This window comes from Phoca vitulina, unplaced genomic scaffold (genome assembly GCF_004348235.1).
Source record: "Phoca vitulina isolate PV1807 unplaced genomic scaffold, GSC_HSeal_1.0 scaffold10, whole genome shotgun sequence".
Lineage (NCBI taxonomy): Eukaryota > Metazoa > Chordata > Mammalia > Carnivora > Phocidae > Phoca > Phoca vitulina.
Window position 1 is genome coordinate 27,148,502 of NW_022589713.1, and position 23,087 is coordinate 27,171,588.

Consider the following 23,087-nt stretch of genomic DNA (forward strand, 5'->3'; position numbering starts at 1 on the left):
AAGGTGGATCCCTACCTCACACACTAATACTAGTGGTTCTCAACTGGGAACAGTTTTGCCCATCAGGGGACATTGGTAATATCTGGAGACATTCTGATTGTCATTAACTAGGGCCAGGGACAGGGGTGGTGGTGTTTTCTACTGGCATCTGGTGGGTAGAGGCCAGGGATGCTGCTTAATATCCCAAACTGTCCATAGTTGAGACACTATATAAGCAGAGAAATCCTACCCTACCCTTACATACCCTAACCCTAATGGTTAAAAAATTAAAAATTAACAGTGTTAGTAGTAGACAGATCCTGATGTGAATTCTGGCTCCTCCACTTACCAAAAGCATGACTCTGGACAAGTCACCATTCTGAGTCTCGTCTTCTTCATTTTGCTTTCAGGAGTAAAGATAATGTATATCATGAAGCAATGAGCGAGAACTCTGGCCAGACATAGCAACAAATAAATGGGAGCTATTCTGGCTGGTGCCATAAATAATGAATCATATTAAGAAATGCCTGCAAATATATCCATGTTCTTCACAAGAAAAATGGGCTTTTGGCTCCTAATAAGATCCAGGTTGCTTCACAGAGCCATTTTGGGAACTTTAATTATAGAAGTTTGAAAATAAAAAATTCAACAAGTTGGGTATGTTATAAATCCCCCCAGAGCAGGGATTGTGCTCACCTCATTCTCTCTAACAAAGGCTACTACCTTAGAAGACACAAGATACCTAATAAATACATTTTGGGCTTTTGGGGGTTTTTTGGGGGGGTAACAGAGGAAAAATAATGCACTAAGAGCCTCAGAACCATTTGCATAGAACTGTTTAGTGCAGAAACTGCCAAGACCCAGCCATCCTGCTGAATGGAGCCACCTGGGGTGCTCCAAATGGTTTGCAGTGTCAAAATGCCCTGAAACGAGTCGGGATAACCATGCCTCTGATCCCAGAGGCTACCTATGGGGACTGAAGATGCTGCAAAGCCCAGAGGATTCTGGGAATTCTCTGAGGACCCTTCTATAAGTCCAGGGCTCCTGAGCTGCAAGATGGTGTATTTCTGTGCCATGAGCCCCAAGATAGAACTTAAGCCCCATACCCACCACACAGTCCCACTCACCCACCCCACACTTCAATACCGAGGAGTCATTAATAACCTTCTTCTTTTTTTTTTTTAAGATTTTATTTATTTATTTGAGAGAGAGTGAGCAAGAGAGAGAGAGAGCACAAGCAGGGACAGAGGGAGAAGAGAAGCAGACTCCCCGCTGAGCAGGGATCCTGACACGGGGCTCGATCCCAGGACCCTGGGATCATGACCTGAGCCAAAGGCAGATGCTTAACCAACTGAGCCACCCAGGCACCCCATTAATAACTTCTTCAGGCTAATTTTCCTATGATATGAAATGGGAGGTAGGGGATAAGGCAAGAAAATGGTACCTTTCAGCTACAAAACAGAATTAAGTCTAAACCTCCACTGAACACGTAATGTTTTCAACAAATATTAACAACAAAAACAACCATCATGAGGACACAGTGAGAATAAATTATAAGACTTAACACATAGGAGTGAAGCAAAAGTGCTCTCAGATCCTCAGAAACAGGTGTTGTATGAATACAAGTTACTAATTTGGTTTTTAAAGCCTTTGGGGCCATTTTTAGTTCCAACTCGTGGTTGATGAATGGGAGGCAAATGAAATGATGTGCTCCACTAAATCGTATTTATAGCATTTACCTCTTTGTAAAATGGTTCCATCTTTCAACCACTTAAAAATTATAGAAGATAGCTAGATATAAAGATAATCATTATATCAAAATCCTAAGAACACTGAAATCACCAGTAATGTATTTTTATGGATCTGAAAGTAACTTCTCACCTGCTGCTGCATTCATAGCTAAAGCTGTAAAATTAAGTTAGTACTAGTCTTTTCCAGGACCCAACACTGGTAATGCCCATGTCTTTCTCAGCTTGAAAAACACACACAATCTAATTTAAGTCTGATTGACAAAGAAGAGAAAAGACAAAAAAGACTGCCAGGAATAGTTAAAGTAAGACAATCTGAGTTCCTAAATTTAATATGCAATAGGCATATAAATACAAAAATCTAACACTTCAGGAAAAGTATTTGCAACTAAATTACCTACACTGTGTGCACAAGGCCCTCAAAATAGTGTGTAGGAATCCCTATAGCCCACCTGTAATGCCACAGAATAAATCTTCCATTGTTACTGAGAGGTTGTGTGTACCGCGGGAGGAAGAGGCCTTTATTTATTTTATTTTAAGACAAATACAGACATTTCACGATAGTATTTGCATAAGATCAACAGGAAATTTCAAAGAAATTTTGTGCTTGTGCTTCTGTGTTTGGTACCTGCACGCTATTCTCTGCCATTCTAAACCATTGGGGAAAGACTGGAAATCACTAGTATGCTAATTCTCTCGCTCAGAGGAGACAAAAATAAATAAATAAATAAATAAAACATGGGGAAAGACATAGGCAATCAAGGCCAGCTATAAAACGGGGTGGAAGGGCGGGGGGATGAGCCCTCACTGAACAATGCACTTCTGGCTCTCTCGTTCTCTCCACTGGGACAAAGGCCGACACTTCGGAGGTGGAGAACAAGAGTAACTAGGCAAGCCATTATGGGTGTGGATTGAAAAAAATTCTCTTCCCCCAAGAGAATGTGGCTTTACACCAGCATATTAGATTGGAAAGTGCAAACACAATAATTAACAGTGAATCCTGATACTTCAACACACCAGAAAAGGGTGTCACTCCAGCGTGACATGGGAAATAGGAGGAATAAATTAAGGTAGTCTTCGGTGATGCTGGACAGCTCCTTGGGGGGTTACAGTGGCAGCCCAGGAGAGCTAATCAAGTACTCCAAACACCTCGGGAAGCTTGAGAAAACTGATGAAGGCTGATACCACGCCAACAACGAGGGGCAGCTGCAAGCACAGAGTGGGGGCCCTGTCTATATCTGAATCTAAAATAACGACCTCCATGCTAAACAAACACCTTCATATTCCCTGCTCTGATTTGAGAACAGAACTTTGAATTCACCTTCCTCAATTTCTGCTGTCTGGGAATAAACCAGCTGCCGTGGTTTCTCCACCACCGTAACACATGCTATGCCCAGTGTTACTTTTCTTCCCCACGTGTGATTCCAACAATCAGCACGCTCCAGGGCTGAACCCCCGCCTTGTGTGGCAGCATTTTCTAGGGCACACCCCCGTAGGCTACCACCCCCAGTGTATTTCGTTTAATTATGAAACCTCTTTCTAGAAACCCTGTAATTCTCCCAAGAGTCAAAGTAATTGGTAGAAATTAGACATGAAGAGACACAAGGCCACTTAAAGAGGACACTTTCGATGATAATTTTTAAAAGAACTTTCTTTTTAGTTCCAGCATAATTTTGTACTTTCCCAATTTTGCCCTTTTCAAATGCCAAAGAAAATGCTCATGTTATCTTGTGGGCTGTAAAAAAAAAAAAAAAAGCAATGTAATGCATTTGTACTCCACTTAAGGTCCACAAAGATTTCCTTTCCTTTGAATGCCATCCTTTGGATGTTTTTAAAAAGGAAAAAAAGAGTAAAAAATAACATATATATATACCCTTGTGGCAAATTACTTTTATTTGGACAATGAAAGGATCGTGTGTGTGTGTGTGTGTGTGTGTGTGTGTGTATTCCATTCCTTGGGGTCCATGCTGTGTGGCTGCATTATCAAGATGCACTTTCTGGTACTGGTAAATATGTAAACCAAAGACAGATCCATTTTGCAGTGAATTTATGATCTTTTTCATGAATGATGGTAGCAAAATTCCAGGGTATAGTTTTACTCCACTCAATTCAGGAAAATTGTATTAAGAAACACCTACTCACCACCTGGCACTCTAAGCAAGAAATGGGAATCCAAAGATGAAAGAAGATTTAGCAAGGGGGAGAAGGGGTGGGCAGACATAGACAAACAATTACAAGAGAGTCTGAGAAGTCTAATGATTGTTGTGTGTGAAAGGAGAATAGACAGCTCAAAGGGTGAATGATTAACTCCACCAAAATAAGCATCATACAGAAATCTTAAAGATTCCAAGATGGTAGCCAGTGGGGTGGGTTAGGGCTACACAATGTTAAAGGCCTACCTTGGAGATACTGTGGATTTGGTTTCAGACCACTGCAATAAAGTAAATAGTACAATAAAGCAAGTCAAATGAATTCTTTGGTTTCCCAGTGTATAGCAAAGATATGTTTTACACTATACTGTAGTCCAATAAGTGTGCAATATCATCATGTCTAAAAACACAAAGTACATACCTTAATTAAAAAATACTTACTGCTAGAAAATGCTAACCATCATCTGAGTTTTTAGTTAGTCCTAATCTTTTTGCTGGTGGAAGGTTTTGCCTTGATGTTGATGGCTGCTGACTGATCAGGGTGGTGGTTGCTGAAGGCTGGGGTGGCTGGGGCAATTTCTTAAAATAGAACAACAACGAAATCTGCCACATCCATTCACTTGTCCTTTCACAAATGACTTCTCTGTAGCCTGTGATGCTGTTTGATAGCATTTTACCTACAGAAGAACTTCTTTCAAATTGGAGTCCTTCCTCTCAAACCCTTTATCAACTGCTGCTTTATCAACTAAGTTTATGTGATATTCTCAATCTTTTGTCATTTGAACAGTCTTCCCAGCATCTTCACCAGTGGTAGTTTCCATCTCAAGGGACCACTTTCTTTGCTCATCCATAAGAAGCGACTCCTCATCCATTAGTCTTATCGTAAGATCGCAGCAAGTCAGTCACAGCTACAGGCTCCACTTCTAAGTCTAGTTCTCTTGAGTTTCCACCACATCTGTATTTATCTCCTCCACCGAAGTCTTGAACCTCTCAGTCATCCATGAGTGCTGGAATCAACTTCTAACCTCCTGCTAATGTTGATATTTTGACCTGTTTCCATGAATCACAATGTTCTTAATGGCATCTAGAATGATGTATCCTTTCCAGAATGTTTTCAATTGGCTTTGCCCAAATCCATCAGGTGAACCACAATCTCTGGCCGCTAGAGCCTTACGAAATGTATTTCTTAAATATAAAGTCGAAACTACTCCTTGATCCATGGGCTGCAGAATGGATATTGTGTCAGCAGGCACAAAACAACATTAATCTCATTGTACATCTCCATCAGAGCTCTTGGGTGACCAGGTGCATTATCAATGAGCAGTCATATTTTGGAAGGAATCTTTCTTTTTTTCTGAGCAGGAGGTCTCAGGAGTGGGCTTAAAATATTCGGTAAACCATGTTATAAATAGATGTGCTGTCATCCAGGCTTTGTTGTTCCATGTATAGAGCAGGCAGAGTAGATCTAGCATAATTCTTAAGGGACCTAGGATTTTCAGAATGGTCAATGAGCACTGGCCTCAACTTAAAGTCATCGGCTACATTACCTCCTAACAAGAGAGTCAGTCTGTTCTTTGAAGTTTGGCAGCCAGGCAATGACTTCTCTCTAGCTGTGAAAGTCCTAGTTGGCATCTTCTTCCAATAGGAGGTACTTTCGTCTACATTGAGTATCTGTTTAGCGCAGTCACCTTCATTAGTTATCTTAGCTCGATCTTCTGGATCACTTGCTGCAGCTTCTCCATCAGCACTTGCTGCTTCCCCTTGCACTTTGATGTTATGGAGCCGGCTTCTTCCCTTGAACCTCATGAACCCACCTCTGCTGGCTTCAAACTTTTCTTCTGCAGCTTCCTCACCTCTCCCAGCCTTCACAGAATTGAAAAGAGTCAGGACCTTGCTCTGGACTAGGCTTTGGCTTAAGAGAATGTTGTGGCCAGATTGATCTTCTATCCACACCACTGAAAACTTCTCCATATCATCAATAAGGCTGTTTCACTTTCTTATCATTCGTGTGTTCACTGGAGCGGCACTGCTAATTTCCTTCAAGAACCTTCCTTTGCGTTCACAACTCGGCGAACTGTGTGGTGCCAGAGGCCAGAGGTCTAGTTTCCAGCCTGTGTTGGCTTTCAACATGGCTTCCCCACTAAGCTGAAGCATGTCTAGTTTTTGATTCAAAGTGAGAGACATGCGCCTCCTTTTTTTTTTTTAAGATTTTATTTATTTATTTGACAGAGAGAGAGAGAGACAGCAAGAGAGGGAACACACAGGGGGAGTGGGAGAGGGAGAAGCAGGCTTCCCGCTGAGCAGGGAGCCCGATGTGGGACTCGATCCCAGGACCCCGGGATCATGACCTGAGCCGAAGGCAGACGCTTAACGACTGAGCCATCCGGGCGCCCCTCGACTCCTCCTTTCAGGTGAACACCTAGAGGTCACTGCAGGGTTAGTAACTGGCCTGATTTCAATACTGCTGTATCTCCAGGAGTAGGGGGGCCCAAGGAGAGGGAGAGAGATGGGGGAATGGCCAGTTCGTGGAGTAGCCAAAACACACTTTTATCTATTAAATTCACTGTGTCATATGAGTGTGGTTCATGGTGCCCCATAACAATTACAACAGTAACATCAAAGATCACTGACCACAGTCTATAATAACAATATAATAATAACGAAAATGTTTGAAATATTGCAATACCAAAATGTGACACAGAGACACGAGGTGAGCAGCTGTTGGAAAAATGGCATTGACAGACTTGCTCGACACAGGACTGCTGCACACCTTCATTTTGTAAAAAAATGCAGTATCTGAGAAGCGCAATAAAGCAAGGTAAGGCTGTATTTTGAAAAAAAAAAAAAAGTGAGGGAGTGTTTTAAAAAAAGACAAGTTTTCCCATAAAAATCCAGATTTCTGGCTTTTCTTGAAAAAAGGTACAAGATCTGGTGACAGCTGGCAACAACAGGGCAGAGTTAGGCGCCGGCTCTCTGACACCCATGAGCCCCCACCCAAGGTCCTGGCCCCTGGAGGCGTCCGAGCGTGCAAGCCCTATCTTAAAAAAAAAGGCAGTCTTCAAGATTTGAGATTCCCCAAACGGGAACAAGGGGGAGAGGCTGGGCACTTTCTGATATTTGCTTTACTGGAAATACAGCAGCCCAAAGCCAAAAGTACCGTCCCTTACTGCAGCACTTGACGCTCGGCGGCCGGAGCTGACTCATCTAGCAAGCTGCGCTGCTCATAAGTCCTCGGGAGTACAGCTTGCCGATGCGGTCTGAGAGGAAAACTGCTCCGACTCCAAGCATATGGTCAATTTGGAACTGAGCAGCTCACTTAGCACAGCTTTCGGCAAGCCGCTGCGTCTCTTCTCAGAATTACTAGAGGCATCTGGTATAGAGAACAAGGATCACAAGGGGCTGGGCTCAGTCAGCAACACAGAAGTGGGCCTGTCCTCATGGGCTCGCCATGGCTTCCCACAGCCTGCCACGGCCTCACTGAGCTCAGACTTCTCTCCTGGCTCCTGCCTGCCCAGCAGACACCTGCCACTGGACCTCCTGCCCCCAGCAACTGCCCGCAAATACGATGCAACCAAACTGATGCCATTCACATTCCTTCTGCGGTGGCTACTGCCCGTGCTCCACCCAGGTCCCCTCCCAAACCCCTCCTGGCTCTGTGTGTCCCCCTGGGTTCTGCACGCTTCCCTGTCTTCCTTGGCTACTGGAATGCCTCGCTGGGATGTGCCCTAGACCTGGGAAGTGGCTGAGGCAGCTCGTGGTAAATGGCTGCTGGGTGCAGGAGTGTGAAAGCCGGTTCCCAGCCTCAAGGTGGACTCACTGCTCCCCACGGAATCAGGCCAAGACTGACACCATACCCTTGCTGGCTTCCTCCCTGCCCTGTCCTATGGCCCCATTGAGGCTTCCTGGGAACACTTCCTTGATGATCCTCTCAGGATCTGCTTCTGGGAAACCCCACCAAGACAAAGCCCTTCTCCATGCCCTCCCGCCCTCCTCCAGTTAGGCTTCCCAGCCATCGGAGTCAAAAGTGCACTCCTATTTTGATTCTTCCTCTTCCTTCATGCTATCCCTTTGCGGCTAAATGTTAAATCCACTGTTTCCCCCCGTCAGTCGCATCTCCCATCCAACTCTGCTTCACCTCCCCCTGCAGCCTACTTGAGTCACCCACCGGCTCCCTCCCTCACTGACTGTGTTTTCTTGGCCTCCACTGTCTTCCCTCTTAGCTTCCCCTCTTTGGCTTTCAAAACTCAGCACATCTAAGGGTTGTTCCTCCAAAACAAAAATATTGCAATGGTTCCTCACTGACCTCAGGATAAATTCAAACTTCTTAGCCCAGCTGTCAGAGGCCTCCCGATCCAGGCACCTCATGCCTCTTCTCCCTGCTTCCCTCTGACTTGTGCTCCGGTCACCCCACACCATCCATGGTCTTTTCAGGGCTCTGGGCTCCCCTGGGCCAGTCCCCCTTGCCTGGGAGACCCTCCTCACCACTGGTTTCCCTGTTCAAATCCACCATCATTCTAGACCCAGAGCAAAAGGGGGTCACGGAGCCTCCTTCTGTAAAGCACCCCCATTAACAAATTCTGGGTCAGAGGTGAAAACGAAGACCTATAGATTTAGCTGGGCATTCACATCATTTACATCATATATATTTGACAACCGCTCCCCCCGTCCCCCAGTAGATGAGTTTCTTGAGAGCTGAGAGCTCTTTAGAGTCATCTTTGCATAGTGAAGCTACACCACACATGTTTACCTTAAACAAATCTCACTGAAAGAGAGGACCGTTTGCCACTTAAAACGGAGTCAGTTGTTCTAGTCAACAGGCAGATGTGTCCCAGAATGGACGTGAGGCAGGAGGCGAGGAGATCCTGTTCCCTCCACCTCGGTTCCCACCAACGCCTATCCAAGTGCAATACCTCACCCCCTGAGGTGCGATTCTAAGGAACACTCACTCTAAACCAAACCAGCTTACTTCCCCACGGGGTTCATTGCTGGAAACACCAATCTAATCTCGTCCTGAAGGAAAACATGCATCGGTCAGGGAGAGAAATGCTCCAGTACTACATTTCATGGGCAAGTAAAGAGATTTTCAAGAGCAGTTTTCATTATATGCATTTTCCACCTTCCACAAGGGTTTCCGCATCCCACCCCTTGCATCAGCAGCAGCTCCTCTGTGCGCCCCACCCCCTCACCCAAGGCCAAAGGGCACCCGATGAATGTCCACAGGGTTCACAGATGTTGTGGTCCCCTGTACCATATAAGGCGATATCCCAGGGGACCTTCAACCCGTTAGTGATGAAAAACACATCACAGACACCCTGAACTGGCTCCACGTGTGAACAATGACAACACAACTGCTGAGAAACGGAGCGGCACAGTGCGGTTTTGTATTCATGCCTACAACCATAAAACGGCCTAGAATTAAACCCACACTCACGAAAGAGCAGAAGTAACATGTTAATAAGTGACTTCTCTTAGCCATCAAGTTTTGAGATCTTTGGCAACTCATTCTAAGGAAAACTGCCCGAAAAACATGAAGGACAACTTAACTGTACTTAGACTTCAGAGTAAATGAAACAACACTAACTATACTGTCTGTTAAAATTCGCTAAGTGTTCTAAAGAAAGAGTTTCGGGAAAGTAGTACAAACTCTCTTCCTACTTATTCATTAAATATTTCAAATCCAGCTCTTCATTCCTCAGTCAGTTTTCAAGTAAATTCAACACACCGAGGATCAAGAACAATTTGTACTAGGAGTGTGGGTTGGCCTGACATCTTAAAATGAAATGGCAGTTATCAGATTTTTTAAGAAAAGGGATCAGGTAATTTTTCATGGATTTAAGTAAAGTTCGTCAAAATGGTACAGGGCTCAAAGGAATGTTATTGCACAGAGCTTTTGGGGTGACTCATTAATAAACCAGTCCGACTGTCAATGGTGCTCTCAAATGATCCAAACTCCACCAGGAGACACTGCATTATAAGACCTAAATAAACTCTTCCTGCCTCATGCACATTACTCCTATTTTTGCCCCCAAAGAAATCAGGACCAAGTTAAAAGCTCCTTCCTCCAGAAACATTTCCTTTGTTTCCTTTCCAGGGGGAGGTGACTTCTCCTTTTCCCATGGCATAAGGTGCATGCCTTATTTTCTCAGTTAAATCACAGGTATCTAGAAGGCAAGCTCCATTGTCCAGTTGAACCTTGCACCCTCCACCTCCCCACCGAGTAGAGCTCCTAGCAAAATACCTTACAAAGAGTAGAATTCAGTAAGTGTTTGCAAAGTAATGAGTGAGGGAGTGAATGTAAGCTTGTATGGTTCTCTTCTTTTTCCTGGTCTTGCTACAGATCCCAAAAGCCAGTTATTTGCTAAAAACTTTATGTTCACCTTTCAAACATATTGAGGTTCCTATCCAAGTTTCAAGTTGTCATCCCATAATTCTTGCAAATGAACTTGATTTGGACTGATAGTACTCTAAAAAGTGTCCAGTTAGAAAATATTAACCAGGCATTGACTTCCTCTTTGACAGCTAAATCATTTCATTTAACAGCAACTACAGCTGTCAGAACTTTGGCAGACTTTGTGAAAAATATCATTTTAACAGTCTTTATTAAAAATTAATCACATATTTCCCTTGTTTCATCTCTACCACATAAACTCCCCTACTGATACAAAAAAAGCTCTGTTGTTTTTTGTTTATTTATCTTTAATAGTGTGGGGTCTTTTCCTCAGGATGCAAAAATACATGGTTACTACGTTTGCTAGGAGAGAAAATGCCTGTCCCTTAAAATGATATTGTATAATGACTCTGCTTCCCACCACCGCTCCTCTCACCCAATGCTAATGGGGAATGGAAGTGGGGGAAAATCTTTTGGTCATTTTTGCCTCATTATCATGACAAATTAACAGGCTTTAGCAATTTCCTTTTAAAAAACAAACGCAACAGGGTGAGGGGTGAGAGCAGTTTCAAAGATTTGGCACAAAGTTATCCAAGGGATTTCTTTCTCTGAATCTGCTTATTAAGAACCTGGAATGTTCCTTAAAGCCATCCAGCAGTATGAAGACCCCAGGCACTGTAGACTAGAGTGAACTTAAACCCAAGGAGAATGCCATCTTCTCTTTCTTGAAAACCCTCCTGCACACTCATGTCTCATTCTTCTTAATGGCTTGACCCATTTTCCTTTCCTGGAAAGTAAGTTCATTAACTCAGGGACTGTCCTCAGTGGAAGTGAAAAAAAAAAAATAATAATAATAACCCTATTGAACACTTCAGCTCCACTGCTGGCTGGTTATGGACTAGTCCCAAAAGTGACAGTTCTTAATCCTTAAGAGGAGCTTTCTCACCCACCTCATCTGATCAGATCATTGAGAATTAGTTCAGGCCTTGCAAATCATTCAGTACCAGAAAAATCTCCTAATGTGTCCCTGACACTGCAACACTCCCTGGCAGCTAGGTGCAGCATAGAACATGGGCCCTCCAGCCAGGAGCCCTCTGTTCCTTCTCACCTTTATCAGTATTCAAAACTCTCCCTAGCAGGGAAGGGGCGATCCCCAGTAGTGTTGGTGAGTGTCAGGCATGGAGCCGGACAAGAATTAGTCAGGTCCTCTCACCCTTGCTACTCTAAGTGTGATCCATGGACCAGCAGCATTGCTATCATCTAGGAATGTGCTGGAAGTGCAGAGTCCCAGGCCCAACCACAGACCTGCTGAATCAGACTGCACTAGAACAACATCTCTAGGAGATGAATAGGAGGCGTATCAAAGTTTGAGAGGTGCTACTCCCTAGCAAAAAAAAAGAAAAAAAAAAACCACATCTTCACATTTAGAGTCAAATTCATTTATGATGTGCTGACTTCATGCCAAATCCCATCCTAACATCACCTGTGGTAGAATTACACTGAGGGATACTCTTGTGACCAAAGTGGACCCTCCCCTCTAAACATCAAGTCCAATGGAATGATGAAAGAAGCAGAAACACTGATGTCCAGTGAATGCCTCGCATAAGGTACATGGAAGGTACATGGCAGGTTGGTTTTATTTTGTTTCTTTTCTGAAATTCTGACTTACTTGAGACTATTGAGTGGTAAAATGGAGGAAAGTGGAATAATGAAATTACTACCTCATCTAAAAATCAAAGATATCTTCTCCGCTTTTTTCATAAAGGGGCTGTCCACAGAATCATGGGGGGCAAGAACACAGGAAGTATTTCACATCAGGGTTCAGATGGGAGTCAGCCTGCCTGGGACCAGTCAGAGCTCTGCTTGCTGCCATCTGTGTGACCTTGACAAACAAGTCAACATCTGGGCCTCAGCTTCCTTACCTTTAAAATGGAAATAAAAAGAGTACCTTTTTCAAAGGCTGCTTATGAGAATGAAATGATACCTGGAAAGCACAGCATATGGTAAGCACTCCATACGGGTGACCTATGATAATCACGCATACCCTGTGTGTCAGTATAAAATCTAAAATCACCGTGGCTCCCACAGTAATTTCCTCTGGTGATTGACCTGGATATAGCAAATCCACATCAAGAAATGAATATTCAAAAAAGACAGACTTGAGAAAAGTTTCACTCTACAAAAACCATGGTAATTCTGGACGTTAGCAAAGGTGTCCGCCATCTTTCACTTCAAATTCCAACACAGGCTGACTCGGACTGAGAGCCCAGAGCTTGATCAGCCATGAAGAAATGAACGCTATTGGCCAGGAAGGAGGAGCTCGTCTTAGTCACACAGGTGTCCCTGTGAGCTCACGAGCCAGATGTCTGTCTACCAGGCAAAGTAGCTTTTAAAAAGAGAGAAAGAGAAGCAGTCACTCTGCACTCTCTCTTTTTAAACTATAGCGGAAGTTGTCATTCCTCCCATGATGGTTGGCCGAAGGACAGATCTGATTTTTTTGCCAGACTTTATTTCAAAATAAAACACAAAAACATATCGTGCTTACTATTCCACCTTCGTTGTTTTTTTTTTAAAATCACTTAAAATTAATACTACTCCTTTTGCAAAACCAACCTCCAACTCTTTTCCTAATTAGACCCAATAAAAATATAAGAATAAGCATTCAACCAGACAAGCCATACTGAAAACATCCTCAAAGCCTTGAAAATTAAAATGAAGACAAATCAGTCAAAGCACTTGATTCAAGTGGGTTTTATTTCTCCTCCCAAGTGACTGACAGAACATACGGTAAGTTTAAAATATCCAAGTACTTCTGGAGTTTGGAGGAAGATAATAAGTTTGTATATAGCCTTCAAAAAAATAGTGTGTTTTGTAGCCTTGCATTTCAGATTAACAGTATGATACTTTCACCAGCTGCATATTCTAGGAGTACACCTCTTCAGAGGAGGTATCTTTCTAATTGAGTGTAATCCAATAAATTAAAAGAGGGTCAGGATATAATATAGAAATCTCTACTCATGCAGTCAGGTGTGGACAGTTCGCAGGACACTGTGAAACTTCTCTCTGGTTGTCTATCACTTTGCCTTACCTGTCAGAGGACAGAGGCCCTGGGGACACCAGGAAAATTTCAAATATATTCTCTACCCCCAGTCTTCTCACTTCCCCTCCTCCATTCAACACGCATCAGCCACCTCACAATGCGAAGCTAACGGTTCATCTCAGAGGACTTACCTGTCAGTTTTCTTGATCAGGATGGCCCTGAAGATGTGCTCGAGGGGTGTCTTCTCCCGCTCATGGGTCGGCTGCACGAAGGGGTGCAGGGCCACTAGTGAGAAGCCCTGCTGGTACAGCTCCAGGAGCTGGGCGGGCAGGTCGTGCAGGGAGGCCAGCCTCACTGCCGAGGACCTCGGGAGCTCAGCTGGAGGTGGAGAGAGGAGGGGTTTATCAGGGACGCAAAAAAAGGGCCCACCCTCCCCCATCCAAGTCCCTCTCCCCTTGCCCTTGCAGACCTCCAGATCACTTCTTACTAAGGATGAGTTTACTCCTGTCTTAACTACTGTCGTCAAAGAGAACTTAAAAAAACAGCAGATTATTTTCCAACTCATCCAAATATCCAAAGGATATTTTAAACCTAGAGTCAATCTTCTCAGAGATCACACTGGAAAAGTCATTTCCACCCCCTCAAAAATAAAAAAAGAAAGAAAAGGAGGAGGAGGAAAAAATGACAACTGCATGCAAATATAAAATTCCCAGGTGGCAACACAGCATTGACAACTTCAGAAGACAAACTGGAACAAAATTTCTGTGACATTTAAGACAAAGGGGTAATTTCCTTAATTCACAAAAAAAATCACTGAAAGAGAGAGAGAAGAAGGAAAGAGGAAGGAAAGGGGAGGGGAGGTCAAGGGAGGGAGGGAAGGGCAAGGGAAGGAAGGGAAGAGAGAGAAAGACAAAATATACTAAGAGGCAATTGCCTAAAAAACACAAAAAGCTAATCAATATCTGAAAAAACACCCAAATTAACTCCACATTAGAACTATGCAAAACACATATTTTTCACCTACTGAATTATTTTAGATTTGGATTTAAAACAATTTTTTGAGAAGGATAGACAAGAATCAAAAATCAAAAGGTGTAAGCAAATACACAGTTAAAAGTGTACATCCCAGCCCTATCCCCCTTCAGACTTTTTCCCTAGAGGCAATCAGTATTATCCACTTTTTGTATACACATTAACAACTGCTGAATTCATATACAAGTAAAAATGTCTATATATCTCCCTCCCTTTTTATATAAATTGTAGCATAGTGTTACACATATGGCTTTTTGCTAATTTTCATCAATTCACAGTATACTTTTCTTAGAAACCATTCAATAGCAGCACACAGAGCTTTTTCTCATTCTTCTGACAGACACACAGTGTTCCAGTGTATGATGTACCACAGATTATTCAAACTTCTGCTTTTATAAGTAATGCTGATGAAAAATATCGTTCCTACATAATTTCACACGTGTGCACATACAGTACATCATACCTAGGAATTCCATACCTAGGAATTTGCTGGGCCAAAGATAAAAGCATTGTAATTTTTCCAGATATGGCCAGATTTCTTCCACAGAGTAGCATGGATTTACCTCCTATCAGTGATGTATAAAGGTATTCCTTTTTCCATGCCCTGCCTAATCTCGTAGTGAAAAAATGATTCCTACAGTGGTGATTTGTATTTCTCTATGTAACTTGTATTTTTTCTTATTGAACATTTCATGTTTAAATACTATCTGTGTCACCTTTTCTATTAACTGTTCATAATCTTTGCCTAGTTTTCTATTGGGTTATCGGTCCTTTTTTCTATTGGTTTGTAGAAACTCTTTATATATTAGGAAATTTACATCTTTAGGAAATTGCAATATCTTTCCCCAATTTATTGTCTTTTGACTTTGCATAAGGTGGGTTTTATCATGAAGAATTTTTTTTTTATGAAGCTGAATTTCTCAATCTTGTCTTCAATGACTTCTGAGTGTTGTGTCATAGCAGAGAGATTTGGGATTATAAAACAATTCTCCTGTTATTACATATTTCATTTTTTGGATATGAGTCTTTGATCCAATTTGTAACCTATGCAATATGAATTCAACATTCCACCCCTTTTCCCTTATTAATTTGAGATGCCAATTTTATCATCTATTATATTCCTGAATATATTTAAGTTTATGATTGTGATCCATTAATCTGTATTAACAATTTTAGTGTTATGTTTTAATATCTGGTCAGGCTATTTCCTGTAACTTCCTATCTTCTTGTTTAGTTTCTGAATCTTCCTGTTTAGTTTCTGAATCTTCCTGTCTATTCTTATTTTTTTTCCAAGTGGTCTTTCAAACCAGTTCATCAAACCCTCCTTCTAAAAATAATCTCATTGATATTATTGAATCGTATTCAAATTATAGCTTAACTGAGGGTGAAACGCTATTTTCATCATACCACAAGTTCCTGTCCAAGTACAAGGCATAATTTTTGTTTATTCCAGACTTCTTTGGGGTCCCTCAGGCACATATTAAAGTTTTCTTCACACAGATATTTTACCTTATCAATTTTATTCCTATTTATTTTTACTGCTATTGGAATAATAGATTTTGTTTTCTTTTTACTTCTCTGATACCCATTGCGGGCAAGAATGTTGGGGAAACAGGCATGCTCTTCATGGCTGAGGGGGTGAACTTCTCTGGAGGGCAATATGGTGTTTGCCTTCAAACCCAAAAGTATACACACCCCTTGTCCAACAACCCCGCCACTGGATGTCATGCCTATGGCTGGGCTCATAGATGTTTTTCAAGATATACAGACAAAGATACTCACTACAGGGTTGTTCATATAGCAAAAACCTGGAACCAAATAGTTCTTCATTGGAGGGCTGGTTAGCTAAACTCTGGGACACCCCAGTGATGAATTCTATGGGCCATTTAACAAGATTAAGATAAACCTGTTAGGTGCTGATGGAAATGTATCCAAGATAAATTACTAAGTTAAGAGGCAAGGCGTCTAACAGTGTTTATGACAGTCTTGTATAAAAATAATTAGAAAGATAGATAATCTCTTTGAGAATAAAATTTTTTTCTGAAAGAAATCACAAAAACATGACTATTGGAGAAGGCTAGAGCATAGAGAGAAGGATGGAAAGGTAGTTTTTATTTTGTATTTGCAGTACTATTACCATCCACAGGGGTCACTGGGTGGAGGGTTTATGAGACATTTTAAGTTTCTTATTTATATGTAAAAACATTACTTAAAAGTGTTTTATGTATTTTTAAAAATAATGTGTTATTTTAAAACACAAACTCTTGAGGCACCTGGGTAGCTCAGTTGGCTAAGCATCCAACTCAGGTCATGATCTCAGGCTCCTGAGATTAAGCCCTGCGTGAGGCCAGCTCAGCACAGAGTCTGCTTGTCCCTCTCCCTCTGCTCCCCTCGCTGCTGGTGCACGTGCGTGGGGGTGCACTCGCTCTCTCAAATAAATAAATAAATAAAATCTTAAAAATAAATAAAACACAAACTTAAAAAACAAAATCTAGGGCTACTTAAGAATACTACTTAACATCAGCTACTGTAGCTCTCATTTCCATACATCATGCAAGAAATTTACAGGATAAAAAATCTATAACAATGATTCACTCTAAAACAGTGTCCAGCATCCTGGGGAAATCTCCATTAATAACAGTGACAAATAGCAGATTGGCCAGAAAAGTAGGAAAGAATGCAGTCTTTCCCCTTGAAGGGTACTTTCTGGATATGCTGCTAGACAAAAAAAATCTAAAGACAAGTCTGGTAAAGAATGCTGAGCCCCTCCAAATTCCCATGCACACCAAGTACCTCCTTAGACCCAGGCAAGGAGACCCCCTACCTTGGACCCCCTGTGTGCTCCTTGGTCCACCAGCGGCAGCAGCATGGAGGAATTCATTAGAAATGGAGACTCTGGGGCCCCACCTCAGACCTGCTGAATCGGAATCTGAGTGATCTACATCTTCACAAGCCCTCCAGGAGACTCTGAGACTGAGAACTACTCTCTAGAGGGTTCCTTTGGCCCTCCTCCAGCCACTCTCCTCTCCTCTCCCCTCCTCAGGGAAGGAAACCGGGGACCTAAGGACATGCACCCACCCATCACCCACAGCACAACCTCACACAGCCAAGAGCCTGGAATTCCCTGCCCTGACAGCCCCTGGCCCACTACGGGGGCCTGCAGCAAGGGTGGACGATGCCCCCACTGCTCACCCCCAGGCCCCAGGCAGGATGGAGATTAGGGCACGATACTGTCATAGGAGCAGAATTTAAGGGGCACCAAAAACTCAGTAAGCAAGATAAATAACAATGTAATGCGATATGTCAAAAAATAAGAATTCATGCAAAGTCCTAATGAACAAAATATCAAAACTTTTAATAAAGATGGGATCAGTCTTATTGATTTCTCCTTTTTCTTAAGCTCCAATATGGCTTTAGCACAGCACTTTATTGATCACGTCTTTTTATGTTGCCTCGCCTGCCTCACCCTAGTGCTGGCTCAGGCCCAGTATCTCTTGAACTCTTGTGCCTGAGCCCGGCAAATGATAGGAGCAGGTCTGTAGGCAGGCTGTGCCAAGGGCACGGGCAGGTTTCCTCTGCTGTCAAGGGATTACAAAGTGGCCGAACCGCACAAGCATCCGTGTGTGTGGCACCGATGCTGGCTATTTCATTTGCAAAACCCAACAGACTTTTGGTAGGTGGGTAAGCCCTTTTTGGAGGGTAATTTCACCATGTCGATCAAACCTAAAAATACAAGGCAGCACTAAGCTACCCTCCTCTTTGATGAAAATATACATGAAGAGCATCTGCGAATCAACCAACATGAGACCACCCACTCAGCCGGTCTCCACAGTGCAGTGGTTTGTAAATGTGTCAAGTATTTCAAAACTCTCACTGCTATACTAAAATAAGCCTTTCCTGGGATGCTGATCATTTATAGATTTGATCCCCCTTATGCATCACGCTGTAATAAAAAAGTAAAAGCAGTCAACGCGTTGAGAAGATTTGGGATTCTAGCTACATTCCTCACTGGCGTTAATCCTGGGCACGTGAACACCCAGTTTCCTTGTTTAAAATGGACATACTAACATCATACAGCAGCTGTAAGAGTCAAATGGGATGATGTGTGTGGAATTGACGAAGCTCCAAACTATCACGGTCAGTGGTGGTGGCAGTGGTGGATGGGGAGCTGGTCAGGGACACCGGTCAGCTGAGGCTGGTGATGACACCATGGTGCTGGGCCACTAAATCGTTCCCCATTTCCACCCGCACCCCCTAACCTCCAGGCTTGCAAATCAGTGCACCAAAAACATGAGTCAGTCAACCACTTCATAGTTAAATGCTTCCTGAATAAAACATCATACCTTTAAAATTTTTATCTTAAAATCTAAAGATGTATCTCTTGTCAAAACTCAGCAATAATTTTTGGTATGCATGCTGGCAAAGGAAGTTTAGCTTCATGGTTAAAAAACAAATAAAAATGAATCTCAACAATCTCGTTGCAATAAAAAAAAACCCGGCTCTTGTTGTAAATATGATTAAGGGCCTTATTTCTTGTTTCTGTTTGAACCTTCACCTTCAGAAAAACCCTAGTTCTTATAAACTGACCAATCCCCCAGTATTATTACTGGAAAAATAAAGGAAGGAATGACTTATCTGTTTGGATGGACATACCAATTGTAGCCTCTTGGTCTAATTCTCACCCCACCCACCAGGATAACCTCTCTACTATTTTAGTTTTGTAAGATTTGCCTGACTTCGTTTACACATTATGTAACCTTGGGCAAGTCATATGACTCCCACCCCATCTCCTGGGTCCATTGTTTATAAAATGAAGACCTTGGATCAGCAATTCTGAAAGGAGCTTTCAACTTTAAAATGCAATGATTTCATTATTCAATTGGAGAGTAACATCCAGTTTCTAACTAAAAAAAAAAAAAAATGCTATCGGATAATATAATAAATGCTTGCAAAGTGAACTCAAAGAGTTCCCCTAAACTAGAGCCAAAATGGGAATAAGGACAAACCAAAGGTGCGGGTGGGTGGGTGGAAAGATGGAGAGAGAGGCAAGAAAATAGTCTTGTTGCCGCTATGGCAGAATAAAATCACTGTTGTTTATGAGGTCCCAGCCTTCTGCCCATCCCAGGCCCTAGAAAGGATTCTGCCTGCTCTGACAGTCCCTGGGAGTGTGGGAAGCTCTCCAGGGGTATTCTAGGGAAGAGACGCCTGCACAGTAGTGGGAGAGAAGATGGGTATCTTAAGAAGCATCCCTGGGGACGATGGGTTCCTCTCTTCCTAGCAGAGAGCTACAAGGACCACAGTGTGAGTTATGTGAAGTTACTTTGACTTCCTGGGCTTTTATTAGGACTCCATTCCAGGAGTGAACCACATAAGCCACCTCATCATGTTAAAATTTCTAATTATAAGCCATTTCTAATTATAAATCTTTATATTCTGAAGATGGGGGACACTGATGATGCTGTCTTAGCCAATGTTACTCCAGTCTGAGGCAATAACAGTTACTCCTGTTAGGGCCCAGTGTCCATCTGAAGATCACACTTTCCTCTCTCTCCACTTTCCAATCCGTCAAGTTCCCAAGTCTTTATCTCCAGGGATCAGTCTTCAAGCCCAGGGACCAGACTAGACGCCCCCTGCGCTCCCACTCAGGGAGCCGTGTCTTCCTCCCACACAGGGACTTGGACCTACTGCCTTGCAAAGCCCAGTTCTCCAGCTGGCCTCTCCCAGGAGCCTGGGCAGGGACTGGCTCTTATCTCGTGACCTGGTAGAGGGTCTGGAGCAGATCACAAGGCCAGGAACTGGGGCCCCCAGGGGCCGGATGGATAAAGTAAATGAGAAACACAACTATGGGAAAAATAATGACTACCAAAGCCCCATCTTGCCAAGGGGGCAGCATCGTGTCTTTCCAGTCTGGTTACTGCCAACAGGAACATGGGCCCAGTGGTGCCAGAACTTCTAATTCTTACCTTGAAGAACTCAGTAATCTTGGTCCTTATAGAAACTCTCCTAATCTTTAGATTTCGCAAGTAATTCCCATTTGATTTTCAAGTCCATATGGCCCAAAGCCAAGACCTGGTAGGTTGCAGAGTCTGGATGGGGTATTTGATAAATGTAGGGGGATGGGTGCCCCCCACTCCTTCCTGTCCCTGATCTTAGCACAGTCAAGGCATGGTGTGAGCCTCGGTCATGTAATGAAGAGCGTGTGATCCTGTTCACTCCCACATCGTCACAGTTCACATCAGCCTTCAAGGATACACCTGTACATGTTTGACACAGTCCCCTATTTCCTAATTCTCTCTTCTACGCTGATGTAGAGATGAAGTTCAGAACCATAGAACTACATTTTGAATCCCTTGGAAATATTTTTTTCCTCATTCAATGACCAATAACAGGCTTTTGATTTCCCAAAAGTCAATAATATAGAAAGTACTGCTGGAAAGGCATTTGGGGTGGCATGAGAGTCCAAAGATCTTTTGGAATAAATGTTTTGTTTTCCTTTCAGAAAATAACTCCATATAAATAAATAAACCATTATTCCAGAGGTTAAGAAAAAAAAAAAAAAAAAGGAATGCAAACAGGGGGAAAGAAACCTCATCCACAAAACCACACATTTCTTAACACTCCTGGGATGAAGTAGATTTTGTTTTTGCTATGACTATGTTTTGTTTAGCAAAAACATTCTGCAGCCCCACTTATTCCCTGGAAACGAAGCCCTTCAGACATCTGCAGAAGAGCCAAAGTGACGGCTTTGCTCCCCTCAAACTTTATTACTGGGAAAGCGCCAGGGTCCGGGACAAGAAGGAAACCTCGGGCGCACAGCACCCGCACACTTCTCCCCACTCTACGGCAGGCAACAGCAGGCTGAACCGCAGCAGCTTCTATGATTTGGCTCAGCCATCACGTGTGACTTTAACCTAATTATTCAAAGTCCGACTCTGCTTTTCTAATTACATCTGCTAATGGATCTGTCAATACCAGGGAGCGAAACACGAGAGAACGACACCATTTCCCTCGGGTCATTTCCCTCACAGGTAAAGCTGATAATGACACTGCTCAACCAAATCTCTCTCTCTCTCTCTCTTTTTCTCTCTCTCTTTTGAAAGTTCCTTGAAGGCCACTATTTCTATAACATCCGTCTGCCTGGGCTCTGCAGTAGATCCAATTTAGCAAAACGCTAAAATCAATCATTTTTCAATGTGGGGTTTTTTATTGTATAGGTAAGCAATAGGAATTCAATTTTTAAAATGTTTGCAGACCAATGTCTTCTGTCTGTGTCATTTCTAAATCTGTGGAATAAGTTAAAACTCTCATTTTGAGGCTTTCCAAATTCGGATTTCTGTCACTGTCATAGCAGATAAATTCATGTTTTTGAAGCTTAAAAAAAAAATAATAAAGCCTATCCAGGCTCAGGAGACCACACCATTAAAACATTACTTATTCTTTTTTATTTTTTTAATTGAAGTGAGATTCACACAACATAAGATCAACCATTTTAAAGTGAACAATTCAGTGGCATTTAGCACATTCATAAGGTCGTACGACCATCACCTCTCTGTATTTCTAAGACATTTTCCTCAGCCCAAAAGGAAACCCCATTCCCGTTAAGCAAGTTACTCCCCATTCTCCTCTCCCTGTGGCCTTTGGCAACCACCAATCAGCTTTCGTAAAACACAGTTCTTAACACCTTATCTAAATCATGGATAAACTCAAGGGGAAAATCTCAGTAAGACTGAAAGCACTACTTTAAGTTCATATAAAGCTAAGATTCCACAGGTCAATCATGGAGTAATTGGCAAAGCAACAGATGCCTCATCAAATGAGTTCTGCAGATGCATGCCACCAGACCACAAACGACTATGAAGCATCAGACTATCAGAGGGCTGTGACAACAGGTGTGTGGTAAAGCAAAGGGTGGAGGGAGAGGGGGAAGTCAAGTTGTTATTGGTTTGCTTGTCATTTCAAAGGGTCACCTGCCGTCACTGAATTACACACACGCAACATCACGTTGCAAAAAATTCAGTGTCTAGAAGTTGTAAGGAGAGTGCTGAATAATTCCCATTGACTGTACCCATTAATCAAACCCAAAAGATGGCATTACTGCTCATCTCACTGGTCCACTTTGTCAGAGAAGACACAGGCGAGGATTCATCAAGAAAGCTCTTCCAGCACCACCAGACTTCACGCTGCTTAGATTTCGCAGTGGGGTATTCAAATATTAAAAGCAACCGGCTAGAAACTGAACTCCAAGTATTAATAAAATATTTCACACACTTAAAAATACTTTTTATAGTGACGAGAACATACAAAGGATCACCAAGTCTTCAGAATTTCTATTCAAACTGGCCCACACCAAACCCAAGGAGAGCTTAGCACGAGTCAGAAGGGAAACTAGTTGTCAATATTTTATGCCATTTTCCTAAGTGAGCATGATAGCATGAGAGCTGACACTCCGGGTAGTTCTCTTTGATTCTGAGAGTACAATAAACTGATTGCATCCAAGACCAGCCACTAATGAATATGTACAAACAATATGGAAATGAAACTGTTTAGAATGTAAATGGGACCCTATATGGATTTCTGTGATAAAGTCTGAAGACTTTGTACAAAAGTCATCAGTATTGAAAAAATAATGTCACTGTGGCCAAGTTCTCAGAGAAGGCATATCAGAAAAATAATGCACATTTACAAGGAGCTGTGAGGAATCAACTAAGAAGCGTGATTGCTCTGATACCTTCTCATTCAGGTGTGTTGAA

At 42.6% G+C, this 23,087-nt stretch overlaps 1 protein-coding gene across 3 annotated transcripts in view; it reads right to left on the reverse strand.

Moving 5' to 3' along the window:
- Positions 1-23,087, reverse strand: part of RFTN1 (raftlin, lipid raft linker 1) — a 192,143-nt gene that overhangs the window by 102,060 nt on the left and 66,996 nt on the right. For all 3 annotated transcript variants that reach the window (XM_032408761.1, XM_032408760.1, XM_032408759.1), the window contains exon 3: positions 13,497-13,683. In XM_032408761.1, coding sequence (XP_032264652.1) covers positions 13,497-13,683 — 187 coding nt within the window. The remainder of the gene's footprint in view (positions 1-13,496; positions 13,684-23,087) is intronic.